Source organism: Mercenaria mercenaria, chromosome 6, assembly GCF_021730395.1.
Source record: "Mercenaria mercenaria strain notata chromosome 6, MADL_Memer_1, whole genome shotgun sequence".
Taxonomy (NCBI): domain Eukaryota; kingdom Metazoa; phylum Mollusca; class Bivalvia; order Venerida; family Veneridae; genus Mercenaria; species Mercenaria mercenaria.
Genome location: NC_069366.1, coordinates 56,979,486 through 56,995,528, shown reverse-complemented (window position 1 = coordinate 56,995,528; position 16,043 = coordinate 56,979,486). Strand labels below are relative to the sequence as shown.

General features: G+C 36.1%; 1 protein-coding gene across 1 annotated transcript in view; it reads left to right on the top strand.

The window, feature by feature from the left end:
• LOC123548820 (low-density lipoprotein receptor-related protein 12-like) overlaps positions 1-16,043 on the top strand; it is a 34,346-nt gene that overhangs the window by 10,305 nt on the left and 7,998 nt on the right. The window contains 9 exon segments of the mRNA XM_045336382.2: positions 3,504-3,664; positions 6,397-6,520; positions 7,973-8,155; positions 8,813-8,980; positions 10,337-10,449; positions 11,077-11,320; positions 12,133-12,252; positions 13,890-14,003; positions 15,467-15,592. Of these exon segments, the coding sequence (XP_045192317.2) occupies positions 3,504-3,664; positions 6,397-6,520; positions 7,973-8,155; positions 8,813-8,980; positions 10,337-10,449; positions 11,077-11,320; positions 12,133-12,252; positions 13,890-14,003; positions 15,467-15,592 (1,353 nt within the window).

Sequence of the window (16,043 nt, the reverse complement as noted above, 5' to 3'; positions counted from 1 at the left end):
CGAAACTGGATCACGTGCCTTCAAAAACTAGGTCAGTAGGTCAAATAATAGAAAAACCTTGTGACCTCTCTAGAGGCCATATTTTTCATGGGATCTTCATGAAAATTGGTCAGAATGTTCACCTTGATGATGTCTAGATCAAATTCGAAACTGGATCACGTGCCTTCAAAAACTAGGTCAGTAGGTCAAATAATAGAAAAACCTTGTGACCTCTCTAGAGGCCATATTTTTCATGGGATCTGTATGAAAATTGGTCTGAATGTTCATCTTGATGATATCTAGGTCAAGTTTGAAACTGGGTCAGCTGCGGTCAAAAACTAGGTCATTTGGTCTAAAAATAGAAAACCTTGTGATCTCTCTAGAGGTCATACTTTTGAATGGATCTTCATGAAAATTGGTCAGAATGTTCACCTTGATGATATCTAGGTCAAGTTCGAAACTGGGTCACGTGCCTTCAATAACTAGGTCAGTAGGTCAAATAATGAAAAAACCTTGTGACCTCTCTAGAGGCCATATTTTTCATGGGATCTGTATGAAGGTTGGTCTGAATGTTCATCTTGATGATATCTAGGCCAAGTTCGAAACTGGGTCAACTGTGGTTAAAAACTAGGTCAGTAGGTCTAAAAATAGAAAAACCTTGTGACCTCTCTAGAAGCCATATTTTTGACAAGATCTTCATGAAAATTGGTCAGAATGTTCATCTTGATGATATCTAGGTCAAGTTTGAAACTGGGTCACATGCCATCAATAACTAGGTCAGTAGGTCAAATAATGAAAAAAACCTTGTGACCTCTCTAGAGGCCATATTTTTCATGGGATCTGTATGAAAGTTGGTCTGAATGTTCTTGATGATATCTAGGTCAGGTTCAAAACTGGGTCACATGAGCTCAAAAACTAGGTCACTATGTCAAATAATAGAAAAAAAACGACGTCATACTAGGTTCAAAACTGGGTCATGTTGGGACAGGTGAGTGATTCAGGACCATCATGGTCCTCTTGTTTGTTTTGCTGCTTGTCTGGTAAATATTGAGTAATATTTTCAGTGACATATAGTTTAAATGCCTCTGAATCTGAGCCAGTATAAGAGTATTGTCGATGCAATATTCAGCTTATTTGTCTGCATGTGAACTAAGATGCAGGGGTTCCACTAGACCTGAAAACCCAAGAGTCCCAGGACCCTTGGGGTCCAAATTTTGACGGGTCCTTTTCCAAAATACAGGAGTCCTGTCCCAACACGTCGATACAATTGACTATATTTTCTTATATAGTAATACTACGTAATAAATAGCTAATAAAACAATAAAACCAAGAACATGTTTCAGCATATTAATAATGTCTGTTTCAGGTCATATAATCTCATATTGTAAATTAATATTTATCAAAATTCAGGTTAATTTGATGAGGTTTTTCTTCATTATTTTTATTTTTTAACAGAAAAGTGCTAAAACACTCTGTAAAAAGGTATCCAAAACGTACTATCCGGATACTGGTACACTTTTGGAATGTCATCTGAATGTTGTTTTTGTTCACTTAACTTGGTCCGCTAAGGTAAACCTGAGATAGTTCCTCAAATAATGATGCTACTTTTCATTAAAAATTGCATTGTAAGTCAGTTTTTTCAGTGAATTTTGGAAAAATTGCATATGTCATCGGGTGTAATTAGAATCGTGAATGGACATTTTAAACTTATTTTTGCTTTCCAAATTCATTAAAATTTGCGGATTTTCTTGTTGAAATTAAGGTTTGATCACTAAACAACTGTCTGGGTCATGTGGGGTCAAAAGCTAGGTCACTAGGTCAAATTAAAGGAATAACTAGTTAACACTCTAGAGGCCACATTTATGACCATATCTTAATAAAACTTGGTTAGAATGTTAATCTTGATGATCTTTAGGTCAGGTGAGCAACACAGGGCCTTCATGGCCCTCTTGTTTATTTAAGTATCTCCTCCTCTGAAACTACTGGTCAGAATTAATCCAAACTTGGTCAGTAGCATCCTGGCATCAAACTTAGTCTGTAGCATCATTATAAGGTCCTGTTCTAATTTTGTTCAAATTAGAGCACTTGGCCCCTTTTAGGGGCCGCTAGAGCTAAAATTAGAAGTGCCTTTAAACAACTTCTTCTCATGAATGGCCTGAAGGATTTTCATCAAACTTGGTCTGTAGCATTGTTATAAGGTCCTATCCCAATTTTGTTCAAATGATGGCACTTCGCCTCTTTAAGGGGCCGCTAGAGCCAAAGTTAGTTATACCTTTAAAATTTCTCATGAACCATGTGAAGGATTTTCATCAAACTTGGTCTGTAGCATCATCATTATACGGTCCTCTCCCAATTCTGTCCAAATGGGGGCACTTTGCCACTTTTAGGGGCCACAAGAACTAAAAATAAAAATGCCTTCATAAGATTTCTACTCATGAACCGCTTGGTGGATCTTTATCAAGCTTGATTAGTAGCATTATTATAAGGCCCTTTGCCAAATTTTTCAATTAGGGACACTTAGGTCCCTTTTAGGGGCTGCTAGAGCTAAACTAGAAATACCTTTAAACAACTTATTCTAATGAATGGCTTGATGGATTTTCATCAGACTTGATATCTAGGGTCATTATAAGGTCCTCTCTCAAATTTATTCAAAGGGGGGGGGGATTAGGCCCCTTTTACGGATTGCTAGGGCTAAAAGTAAAATACCATTTAATGACATCATCTCATGAACCACTCAATGGATCTTTATCAAACCTTGTCTGTACCATCCATATTAGGTCCTCTCATAGAATTGTTCAGTTTAGAGTGTTTGGCCTTTTAAGGGTCAGTTGGTTAAGGTCCTCTTCAGGTGAGCGACTTAGGCCCATTTGGGTTTCTTGTTTGGATTAACACCATCTAGATATAATTGACCACTCTGAAATATTCGTTACTTGCTATTTGCTGAAAGTTATTGTCAAGCATTGTTTCTGTATATATTCACCTTATCTCTGTGTATTTGTTCTTGATAAATATGTATGAGTTTATTGATGTTATGTTTTATGTGAAGCGAGAGATATTAGCTGCGCCATGAGAAAACCAACATAGTGCACTTGCGACCAGCATGGATCCAGACCAGCCTGCGCATCCGTGCAGTCTGGTCAGGATCTATGCTGTTCACTTTCAAAGCCTATTGCAATTAGAGAAACCATTAGCGAACAGCATGGATCCATGCTGGTCGCAAACGCACTATGTTGGTTTTCTCATGTTTTATGTGAAGCGATACTTCTATCATGCATATAGATATGATATACAAATAGAACAGATCAGTGATTAGAGGCTCTAAACATAGGTATGTCCTTGAATTCTGTACAAAACATGTTCTGCTTTGGTAATATACATGTTATTTATACCAATTTACACATCTTATAGTTATATCCTTCCATAAAGCGTGCATTTCATATATAGTTTGCAATTGTATGATGATATTGGAATTTCTGTTCATATTGACTTTCATCCAGTCAGTAAGGTAAATTTTTGTTATGCAGAAGTGGATGAGCCACCACATGCAGTAACCAGTCCAAATGCAATTATTCGGCACCCTCAAACAACCTTAACACTGTCCGGGGACAGAAGTACGGATGATCATGGAATTGTTACATATACATGGACGAAATCAAGTACAGATAGGCTCTCATGTGATATGATTGTAAGTTATTAGTCATTTATTTTCAGCCTGTACATGGATTAACAAATTAGCCTTGCCATGAGAAAACCAACATAGTGGCTTTGCGACCAGCATGGATCCATACCAGTCTGGTCAGGATCCATGCTGTTGGCTAATGGTTTCTCTAATTACAATAGCATTTGAAAGTGAACAGCATGGATCCTGACACAGCTGCTGTACTGTACAGCCTTTAGCAACTGTTGGGCAATTATGGCCCTGCTGTTCGAATCTTTAACTGGCTGTTAACCTATCTGCTGGTTAGATCTTGATTCAAAATATTTGTCTTGATGGGATTTTTTTTACTTCACTATAAAGATTTGTTTTTCAAATTCTTCTAAAATGTCGACATATAGCCTTAAAAGTTAACCAACCGATAGCTTAACTGGCTGTTCAAAGGTTCAAACAAATAAATTCAAACTGCGATCTGGGAGGAACTATTGGACCAAATGCAAAAGTAACTAGAATTCATCTTTTCTTTATCGCTCAAGGCCTGGGATTCAAGTCGTGCTAGATGCACTGCCAAATTTGACATGGAATATATGCTGGGGACATTGCTGGCAGGTCTGGAATTAGTTTATCATCTTTTTTTTTCAGTTAATCCACTATTTTGTATTGAAGAAATAATAAAAGCTTGTCAAATAAAATCTGAAAATTATTTCCAATTAGAAAAAAGTGGGTGGGGTACCTTCGTTAATGTACGCTTTAAAGCATTTTTTGCAAACAGCTCTAGTAATATCAAGGTTTTCTTTAAAAGGATCCAACACCCGGCATTCAGGCTTCATGCAGAACCCAAAATATTTCAAGGCGTCTGATTTTTTACTGCCAGGGCTACAAAATTTTTAGCTCGACTATTCGAAGAATAGTCTAGCTATTCTACTCACCCTGGCGTTGGGTCGGCGTCACACCTTGGTCAAGTTTTTGCATGCAAGTATATAACTCTGACATGTATTTTGGGCAAATTATGCACCCTTTTGGACTTAGAAAATCCTGGTTAAAGTTTTGCATGCAGGTACATACAGCTATTACCAAAAGGCATATAGCTTTGAAACTTATTTATTCTTTTTCTAGGTCAATTACCAACCTCACTGAGTCAAGTTCCATAACTCTTAACATGTATTTTGAGCAAATTATGCCCCCTTTTGGACTTAGAAAATTCTGGTTAAAGTTTTACATGCAAGTTACTATCTCCAAAACTAATGTAGATATTGAATTGAAACTTCACATGTGTCTCTGGGGTTATAAAACTAGTTGATAGCAGCAAGTCCCATAACTCTGACCTTCATTTTGGCCAAATTATGCCCCCTTTTGGACTTAGAAAATTCTGGTTAAAGTTTTGCATGCAAGTACATACAGCTATTACCAAAAGGCATATAGATTTGAAAGTTATTTTTTCTTTTTCTAGATCAATTACCTACCTCACTGGGTCAAGTCCCATAACTCTGACATGTATTTTGGGCAAATTATGCCCCCTTTTGGACTTAGAAAATCCTGGTTAAAGTTTTGCATGCAGGTACATACAGCTATTACCAAAAGGCATATAGCTTTGAAACTTATTTATTCTTTTTCTAGGTCAATTACCAACCTCACTGAGTCAAGTTCCATAACTCTTAACATGAATTTTGAGCAAATTATGACCTCTTTTGGACTTAGAAAATTCTGGTTAAAGTTTTACATGCAAGTTACTATCTCCAAAACTAATGCAGATATTGAATTGAAACTTCACATGTTTCATCGGGGTTATAAAACTAGTTGATAGCATCAAGTCCCATAACTCTGATATGCATTTTGGTCAAATTATGTCCCCTTTCGAACTTAAAACTCTTTCGATATTTAACATTTTGGGTAATAATTTCCTGCTTCTGTGACAATATTTCGAATAGTCGAGCTTGGCTGTCTTACGGACAGCTCTTGTTATTATTGTTATGATCATGACAGCTGGCCAGACAGCGTTCTCCATTTTAAAGAGCAGATATTTTGAAATACTAACCCAAAGATTATAAAAGAGCAAAAGTATTTAAGCTAAACAGCAAGAAGTATCATGAAAGTCATGAAAGCGGGATTTTAATTTTTTAACAAAATCAGCGACTAGAATCGATTCTTTTTGGTCAGTATCGATGTGGCTGACTTTGAAACTTGGGCGATGATTAATCGAACATCTGTGACAATCGGAACATCACTATTCGAGACCCCTACTGACATTGGGGTCAAGGTCAAGGTCAGAGTGGCCAATGTTAACTTTTTGCATGAAGGCACTTCACTTGCGAACCACTGCACCCAGGACCTTCAAATTTCACGTGCTGATAGTACTTGTTGAGTACACGACCCCTACTCACTTTGGGTTCACAGGGTCAAAGGTCAAGGTCACAGGGGCCAATGTTGACTTTTTGCATGAAGGAACTTTACTCGCGAACCACTGCACGCAGGACCTTCAAACTTCACATGCTGATAGTACTTACTGAGTACACGACCCCTATTGACTTTGGGGTCACAAGGTCAAAGGTCACCAGGTCAAAGGTCAAGGTGCTGTGGGGGCATTTGTCACCATTAGTGACAGCTCTTGTTTTGGTTGATGCATCACAATTTCTTTACGGAATGTCATGTGAAGTTCAGGTTGGTGCCTTTCCTGCTTTGTCCATATTCTACAGACTTAAAACATCTTGATATTATATGATACTGTGAATGTTTATTTAGCTGTTATTATTTCCATGTTTCAGGGTGTACATACTTCAGTGTTACAACTAAGCAATCTAGAGGTTGGAGAGTACACTTTCACTTTAACTGTTACAGATAAACTAGGACAGACGTCCTCATCAGATGTACATGTTTTAGTAAAACCAGGTAATTTGTTTAGTAGGGTTTGAGAACATTTTTCAACAGTTTTTAAGGTAACTGTCCCAGCTTTCCTAGATTTCATATCAGGAGTAACTTGTTCTCAACAAATAACTTCTCTATATCAGTCAGAGGTGGAAAATGATTCATCTCTGTTCAATTGTCATAAGAAAACATTTTCTTCTGTTGAGGATCAAACTTACAAACTCTAAAGTGGTAGTCTTTGTTTTCACTCTTCTGTGCAATCTGAGTGGTTTTAAAGGTAACATGTGCAAACTATTTGAGCCCCACCATGAGAAAACCAACATAGTGCATTTGTGACCAGCATGGATCCAGACCAGCCTGTACAGTCTGGTCAGGATCCATGCTGTTTGCTAACGGTTTCTCTAATTGCAATAGGGTTTGAAAGTGAACAGCATGGATCCTGACCAGACTGCATGCATGCGCAGGCTGGTCTGGATCCACGCTGGTCGCAAATGCACTATGTTGGTTTTCTCATGGTGCAGCTCAATTTTAGATTTAGTGACCAGATGAAGAACCACAATCAGATCTTTACAAGACTGTAAGACCGCCCTGAGTTTGAACCTAGCTCAGCCAAATCAGAAATTGCAGAAACACTCTGCTAAGATGGGAACCATGAGGAACTATCACAGAACTAAGAAAAAATTCTCATTTACAATGTATTCTATCTAAAACACACTTAAGTAGACAATAAAACTTACATGTATTTCATAACAACTTTATTTCAACTGTATACACATTTGTACATAACTTTCTTCTTAACTTCAGAAAAACACCACATTCTATTTTTAGCTCTTGGTCATGTGACTAAAAACACCGGACTTTTGTACTTTAGAAATATTGTACCAGTTTATAAAATCTTACACTGAAAAAGGCTCTGTAGAAGCCGAAACGTCGTTCTTTAATAAAAAATAGTCAAATTTAACCTGCTTTGGTTGTGTGGTTACTTTACACTTCAGTGTTTGTATATAGTATTTAGATTTTTGTAGAGCTGTGGTAGATGAGGCCCTTCCTGGCTGGCCAAATAGAGCTATAAATTTTAAATTTGGTCCTTTGGCCAGAAAAATGTTGACATATACTTAGGATATGAAGCAGTATGTCTTACATTAATATAAAAGTCACAAGAAGTTTTAATTAATAGTATGTTTTAAAACATCAAGTAAGTTAAAACCTACAGGTTATTAAAAAAATGTTAATAAAAATACAGTAGAGTTAAATGATTTTACAGCATTCGCTAACTGTATACATTTGTAAATGAAAATAAATACTCACTGAAAGGGCTGATTTATTTCATAAATAGTTCATTATATTTCACAATTTTGCTGCACATTGCAAATACACTATTTCACAGACTGATTTGAATTTATAAAACAACAAACTTTTAGGCTCCTGACACTATACGATTTATGGTAGATAATTTTATTTGTAAACAAATTTCAGCATCCTATCAAAAGGAACTGAGGACAACAGCACTATCATCAAGGCCAACAACAGCACCCAAGCCAACATGTTTCCGTTGTTATATTAAGTTTTATGGCCAATACGGCTGTCTTCCTAGTAAACTCCTCTGTGATGGAATTATACATTGTGGAGATGGCATGGATGAAGACCGCAACATTTGTGGTAAGTTGCAGTTTTAAATTGTATCCGCGTTAGACGTGGACTGAACTCTGGTTCAGACTGGTTTTTGAAAGTGTATGGCTTGTCATTAAGTGGAGCGGTGATCTAGTGAATAAGGTATTGGCTGCAAAATCCCAAGGTCATTGGTTCAGACTGTACTGGAGTCACAACTGCTTTACAGGTATTGAATGGGGGAAGTAGCTCAAACAGCTTCAAACTTTCTTTTAAATTTAGCTAAAAAATACATATTAAAAAATCAGTTAGTATAGATTCAATTAATTAGGACTCTATCTCTATTGTAGCATAGTTTGCCCTTGTTTAACTTTTCAACTAACACTTTTGATGATTTTTTCTATTCATTAAATTTGTGGCCTATGTGGCCGAGTGGTTGCGGTCTTTGTGCCACTTTCCTGTCACAGCTGTGGGTTCTGAACCTTGTTTCAGGTGTAGAATTCTTTGGTGTGAGGAAGTCATCAAGCTGGCTTCAAGAAGGCCAGTGGTTCTATTCAGGTGCCCACACAACCCTGAAATAATGTCATCTGGAGTCATTCTCAGCAATCAAAAGCTTGAAAGTTACCATATGACTTAAGGTTGAGTTTGTCTGACTTAAAACCCAAAAAGCTTTACAATTAATGCATATGCTTTGTTAACTTCCCACAGAGAAGTATAGGCCAACAACCAGGAAACCTGAATCAACAACCTGTGCCTATCATGAGATTTATTGTGTTGTGATTGAGTACAATCAATTGAGGTGTCTTCACAATATGTTTAAATGTGATGGCAAAACCGACTGTGTTGGCGGTGAAGATGAAAACCCTGTCATGTGTGGTAAGTTTTATGTTGTCTTTACTGAACAGGGGAGCTATCCTACTCGCCCCGGCGTCGGCGTTAGCGTCACACAAATGTTAAAAGTTTGCGTACCACCCCAAATATTTTCAAAGTCCATTGAGATTTTGCTTTCATATTTTGCATACTTGTTTACCACCATGACCCCAGTCTGTAAAAAGGAGGAGGCAACTCTATCAAGCATTTTGACTGAATTATGGCCCCTTTTCGACTTAGAATAAATGTTAAAGTTTGCATACCACCCCAAATATTTTCAGAGTCCATTGAGATTTTGCTTTCATATTTTGCACACTTGTTTACCATCATGACCCCAGTCTGTAAAAAGGAGGAGGCAACTCTATCAAGCATTTTGACTGAATTATGGCCCCTTTTCGACTTAGAATATGCTTATTGTAATGTTAAAGTTTTACTCATTGCTTATATTATACTATCAAGCACTGAGAATAGTCGAGTGTGCTGTCCACTGACAGCTCTTGTTTTACTTATGTTCAGTTACTTATTTTGGAATTAGCACTTTTTTAAACTTGATAATATTGTTGTATCAAGCATTTTCAAGATGCATTTGTCATGCAATGTTAACATCGTTCTTTTTACAAACATGTATTGGGTATAATTTTAAACAAGCAAGCTATTAGTATATAGCTTTTAGCTCACTTGAGTCAGCTTTTGCAATCATCGTGTGTCTGTCATAGTCTGTCAGCATCAGCATTTTACAACTTCATTGTCAGAATTACATCACATTTAGTCTGTAGCGTCATAGTATAGACCTGTCTCAAGTTTGATCAGAGGCATCCATTTGACTGAATGAAAGAGTCGCTATAGCTAAAACAACACTTTAACTTTTAGCCTGCTGGTGGCAAGTGATACTGCCTTTGTCTCCAGTGCAGACCAAGATCAACCACATCTGTGCATGCTGATCATGGTCTGCACTGTTCGCTATTCACTGTAATCAGTCAATAAATTCTCAGTGAACACCCCATCGCATAATATATGGTACTACCCAAATTGAATGATGGACCAGTCCATTTTGAAAATTTAGCAGGCTTAAGGTAAACAAAGTCTTCTCAACAACCACCAGATGGGTGTTCACCAATCTTGGTATGTAACATCATAGGATGGATATTTCTCAAGCTTGTTCAATGGTTTCGCTTGACTGCACTTGATAGCCACAAGAGCTAAGATAGAAAACATCCTTTACACACATTTTTCTGAAGAACCTGCTAATGAATCTTTTCTTAATTTTTTTTCTACCATCATCAAAGTGAGCGATCCAGGGCCATCATGGCCCTTTTGTTGTTGGATTTTTACTTTGTTGTATGGAGAGTTTTCTGCTTTCAGGGAATAGTGTATGTAACAAGCGTTTAGAAGATTCAGTTGGTTGGTTTGCATCACCAAGTTTTCCTCGGCAATATCCACAACATTCAAGTTGTTCCTGGGTTATACACAAACAGGTAAGGTGGGCGAAATTTTCCTTTGATATACCTCTGTATCTGAACTCTGAAAAGTTTCTGTGTGATACATAGCATAAACCTGGGATTGCTTGAATGTACATAGATTGAAGTCTTGAGCCATACCTCAGGCACAGATGTGTATATTGTAGTACAAGTGGAATTCAGAACATTTTGGGACTAGACATATAAGATAAAGAAAAAACTTATTTAAACATATTAGTTACACCACTCTGTCCATGACCTGGAAGCTGCAGAGTATTCTGCCGTTGGTATACAATCCACACACTGATACACTGTGCTGTGTCTGAAATCATTAGTCCGCCGCTGATTCATATTGAGAAGTTGGCTTTTACTACGAAGAACATATTAGAACAGGTGCCGAAACACTGGTAAGAATAACTACTTACCGTTAGATAAGAAAAGGCTGTTACAAAATCGCACTAAATCCAGAGCCAAACAACTTGACCCAACCTATGAACTGTAGATGTCTTTAACTACTGATCTACTGATCTGAGGCAGGGTAAACAGTATGACTTTATAGATCAAAACATTCAGTCAGTTATGAAAAAAAATAGTTCCTACAACTAATGAGCTCTAATATTTCTCAAATCTTCACTTTGGTTCCAGGCTTCAGCAGTAAGCTCAACAATACAGCTAAGGAGAGTGTCATTTTCCCTAGAGCCTGAACGAAACACAGACTATATCAAAATTTATGACGGGCCAGACAGCACTTATAAGCTGATCGGAACTTACTATGGGCGCAGTCCACCACCAGATGTAATAGAGAGCTCCTCAAATTGGCTAAATGTTGTCTTCATAAGTGACTACTTCGGAGAATATGGAGGATTCAATTTTACATATCAAATTAAAGGTAAGTAAAAAAAGATTTCGTTGAAACGAAATATGGTGTTACAAAATGAATTCAACATCAACTCCGATTTAACTGCAATTTATTTTAATTTATCCATATTGTTATTCTTGGAATGAAAAGAGAATACAAACTAGACTTGATATACTGTAAGAAAATCTAAGATATAAACTTCAGAAGAGCAAATATTTTGCATTTAAGTGTGAAATAGATCAATAAAGAGGCCTTTCTGGCCATATAGTCGGGTAAATTTGAATCAGTTGCCCCTTATATGGGTTTAAAATTCAATAACAGCTGTAGAATTCCTTCATGTGAGGACGGTTTATGGAAGATCAGTGGGGCATCTGCAGGGTCTTCATCTCAACTTCAAAAGCTGGGAAGTCTACATTTGACCTAACTTGAACTGATGTGTTTTAAGACCTAACAAAACAAAGCATAAGACCATCATGGAAAAAAATACCAGTGAAACATCATTGGTCAACTTTAATGACCATCTTGTTAGCCTGTTTAAAGAGCAAATTATTTGCAAAATACAAAAAAAACCCATCATTTTAGTTCTTTGGGAAATTTAAGTAATATTTCTTAAGAAAACCATGGTAGTACTATTTCAAAGATAAATATTCTTAAGGGAATAATTTTCAAGGTTTTTTTTATTAAATTAAATCCCTATGAATAATTGAAATTTCCATCCATTTGGTGTTTAGAGAATAACAAAATAGCTGTATTAGCTAAATCAGTGAAATTTCAGTTAAATGAATTCACAGTATAATATTATGGAAGAGTTATATTATTGTTTGTGACTTTACTTTGTCCAGGTGAATGTTTGCCGTCTCAGAATCCATGTGAGGGAGAATATGATTGTTACGATGCACTACATGAGCGGTGTAATGGAATATGGAATTGTCCATTGAAAGGTTCTGACGAAATAGGATGCGGTAAATTCTACTTTAATATTACATTTATCTTCTAAAATATCATGCAATTAAGCTAAGGGTATTAAATCTAATGTTAAATACAAGCCTTTTTTTTTTACATAAAAAAATGAACAAAACCTTAAAAAAAATAATTTAAGCTTCATCCAAATGATATTTTAAAAACAACCATACATTTACTATTGTGCCCCACTCGCCCCAATACAAAATATGTTGGGGCTATATAATTTAAGTCATATTTGTCCGTTGGTCCGAACGTCAAGTCTGCTCCATATCTTCTTAACCAATGGGAAGATTCTCATAAAACTAGAATCATTAGTCTTATCAAGAAGACATACAGAGGGCACATTACCAAAGTCTTTAGGAAGGTTACACTTGGAGCTTAAAGGTCAAGGTCACACTTGTATGAGAAAGGTCAAATAGCTTAACTTTATGTTCGCTCCATATCTTCTTAACCACTTGAAAGACTTCATACAACTAGCATCAGTATTTAATGTCATCAAGATAACATGCAGAGTGGACAACCCAGGTCACTAGATTCAAGGTCAGGGTCACACTTGAAGGTCAGAAGTCATGTCAACATTTTACTTTCCTGTGTCAAAGCGGTGTCTGGGGGTATTACTCTCCTTTAGTGATAGCTCTAGTTTTAACAAAAAATTTCACTGTAATCAAACTAGTGCTAAAGGTTTTTCATGAACAGAGACAACAACAAGTAGTTTCATTTACAATTTTGATATTTGTAGTGTATTTTATCATGTGAATGGAGATCATTTGCAAATTAAGACCACTTTCTTGATGTCCCAAGTTTGATTTTTATGTACAGTAGAACTTCTAAATACTGGATCTTCCAAAAAAAAAAAACCGTTTTGAAAAACATACAGATTTTCTCAATCCCATTTTTCTCCTCTGCTTTCAATATAGACCTTACTTCTTCCTAATTCTTAACACCTGACAATATTTTAGAAAAAAATTGACTTATTTCAGTACAAATTTATTTCTAAAATTTGTGATATGAACTGGTAGATATTTGTTACCAATTAGCGTTGACCGTTTGTTTTGACACGTGTTAGAGTCAAAACCTGTTAGTCAATGGATTAAATGGCAACCGAAAATTATGATAATTAGATAAGAATTTGAATTAAAGAAATCACTAGTGGATTAATGTTTGATATGTACATCAAACATCTTCATGGACTATTAATTCTACCTATGATATCATTTAAAACCTGCATTAAGTAAAGAAATTAATCAGCCAGCATGAAGATTTGACTTTGGATAATGGTTTGATTTTGTTATTTGTCTAACAGTTTGTCAAATTGACACAGCTTTCAAAGCTGGATGCAGGTAAGTAATAAAGCAAGTGAACTTGTGATAAAAAACAACCTTTAAAGTTGCAACATTTTACAAAATCTCTGTGTGTTCAATACTTGAAACTTGAAAAAAAACATACTTCTTTTCTGATTGTGAGGGTGTGCAGTTCTCAGATGTTACACTGTACTAGTTTTTCTGTACAACCTATCCAGCCTCTTAAAGTTTGGGTCAAAGCACATCAAACAAATTTCTCTTAAATGATAGTCTTATGCTGTCCGTATTAAGCCTTCTTGGCTGCTTCTGATAAAAGTAACCTTTTAATTAAACAGGTAACTGCAAAGGTGACTATACATGTGGACTACAGACCAGTCAGTGCTACCATCCTACCGAGAGATGTAACGGTCTTGCAAGATGTTCTAATAGCTTTGATGAAATTAATTGTAGTAAGTAATCATTTAGTGAGCCTTATTGATGTTGGTGGCTGTGCTGATGTACATGCTCATGTACCAGGTGTCTGTGTCTGCTTGAAGAGGAACAAAATTACCTTTGAACTAAAATATGATAGCCACTGTATAGTCAAAAATATTTTTGAGGGAATAATTTTTCTTTACGTTAGCTTACCCGAACACAAAAGTAATAATAACGTCATTAATTTGTCTATCATCATTTTGTACACTCTAGAGGTAAACTTAGAGATAATGTTTGCCCCAATAAGATTCCAAATGTTTGATACTGAGTCATTTTTTGAGGGAATAATTTTTCTTTACGTTAGCTTACCCGAACACAAAAGTAATAATAACGTCATTTGTCCATCATCATTGTGTACACTCTAGAGGTAAACTTAGAGATAATGTTTGCCCTAATAAGATTCCAAATGTTTGATACTGGGTCATTTTTCGTCAGAAACTTGGTCAGTCAGTCAAATTGTAAAAAAAGGCTTGGTTAATACTAGAGGTCATATTTTCAACTTGATTAATATGAAACTTTTTTTTTTCAAAGCTGGAAAGTTGCCATATGACCTACAATTGTGTCAATGCAACATTAAACCCAACAAAATAAATAAACTTTCTGAGAAAAATTGTTATGCCCCTACATTACATGTGGGGGGGCAATATAGTGTTGCTACTGTCTGTACGTCCTCAAGCCTTCAGTGTGTTGGTTTCTTTGTCCATCTGTACGTCCCGAAATCTTGTGTGTCCAATATTCATTTTACAACCCAATTAAATATATTTCTGGTCACAAATAAGATGTTGTATATTAATCAATGAATATATAAAAGTAATTAGCAATGGCACTTTTTCAGACTTGCAAGTCTAGACATGTGAAATATATACATCAACAATGACATTTAAACAGAAACTAGCTTTAATTTAGACCTCTGTTGCCATGACAAGTGAAAAATTAGTATTCAAAAACCTGTCCGCCATAACGCGACTAGACCAGATGGCTCCCACGCTGGTTCCTTTACTATAGTAAGGCCTCAAGACAGGTAAATGCAAAGGTCAAGGTCGTGCTTAAGAGGTCAGACTGTCAAAAAATTAAGGTCTACTGCTCTAAGAGGCCAGAGGAAAGCTAAAAAAACAGTAAAATCTTTTGAATGACTTTTTCTCATGAACTGTTAAATTCTTGTCAGGAGCAGGGTCTTCTTAAATGAGTGACTTAAGCTTGTTGTTTACTATTTTTGTAAATTAGTCCTTTCGAAAACCCAGACTTTAATTGCTTTTATTAGAATAAATAGCTTCCTGCTGATTAGAATTTGTGTTTTAACATGTTTAAGGTTACATTTAAAGTTCTGGATTTTTAACACACAAAATACAAGATATTATAGTATTCTAAAAGAAAATATGAAATTTGAACTTTTTAATGAGGTAAATTTCCTTGTTAATGATTTCCTCCGGTATTGTAGCATCAGAGTTGTGTGGAACTCACAATGGAACGTTTCTGTGTGACAACAAACGTTGTATCTACGAGTCCTGGACATGTGATGAGAGAGATGATTGCGGAGACAACAGTGATGAACAGTTTTGTACAGGTTAGAATATTACTTTATCCGAATTACCATTTCAACTTTATTCTTGAAAAACGTTTTCTCAATTTGGCTGATGTTGTGAAAGTCAGAACCTATAAAATATATCAAGAGAAAATTGATAATTGTCTAGCATTGATTTTATAAGAGAACAACTGCGGATTGAATGCAAATTTTACTTTGAATGTTCAGATTGTCTCAGATCAAAGCCTTTAAATTATGTCTCCCACCACACAGTGGTGTGGGACACATATTGATTTACTCCAGTCTGTGTGTGTGTGTGTCTGTGTGTCTGTCTGTCTGTCATAAAAGATTGTCGCACTCTAAGTCAAACATTTCTCACCCGATCTTCACCAAACTTGAACAAAATGTGTCTGACCATAAGGCCTTGGCCAAGTTCGATAACTAGCCAAATCGACCCAGGCACTTTGGAATTATGGCTTTTGAATTACTGAAA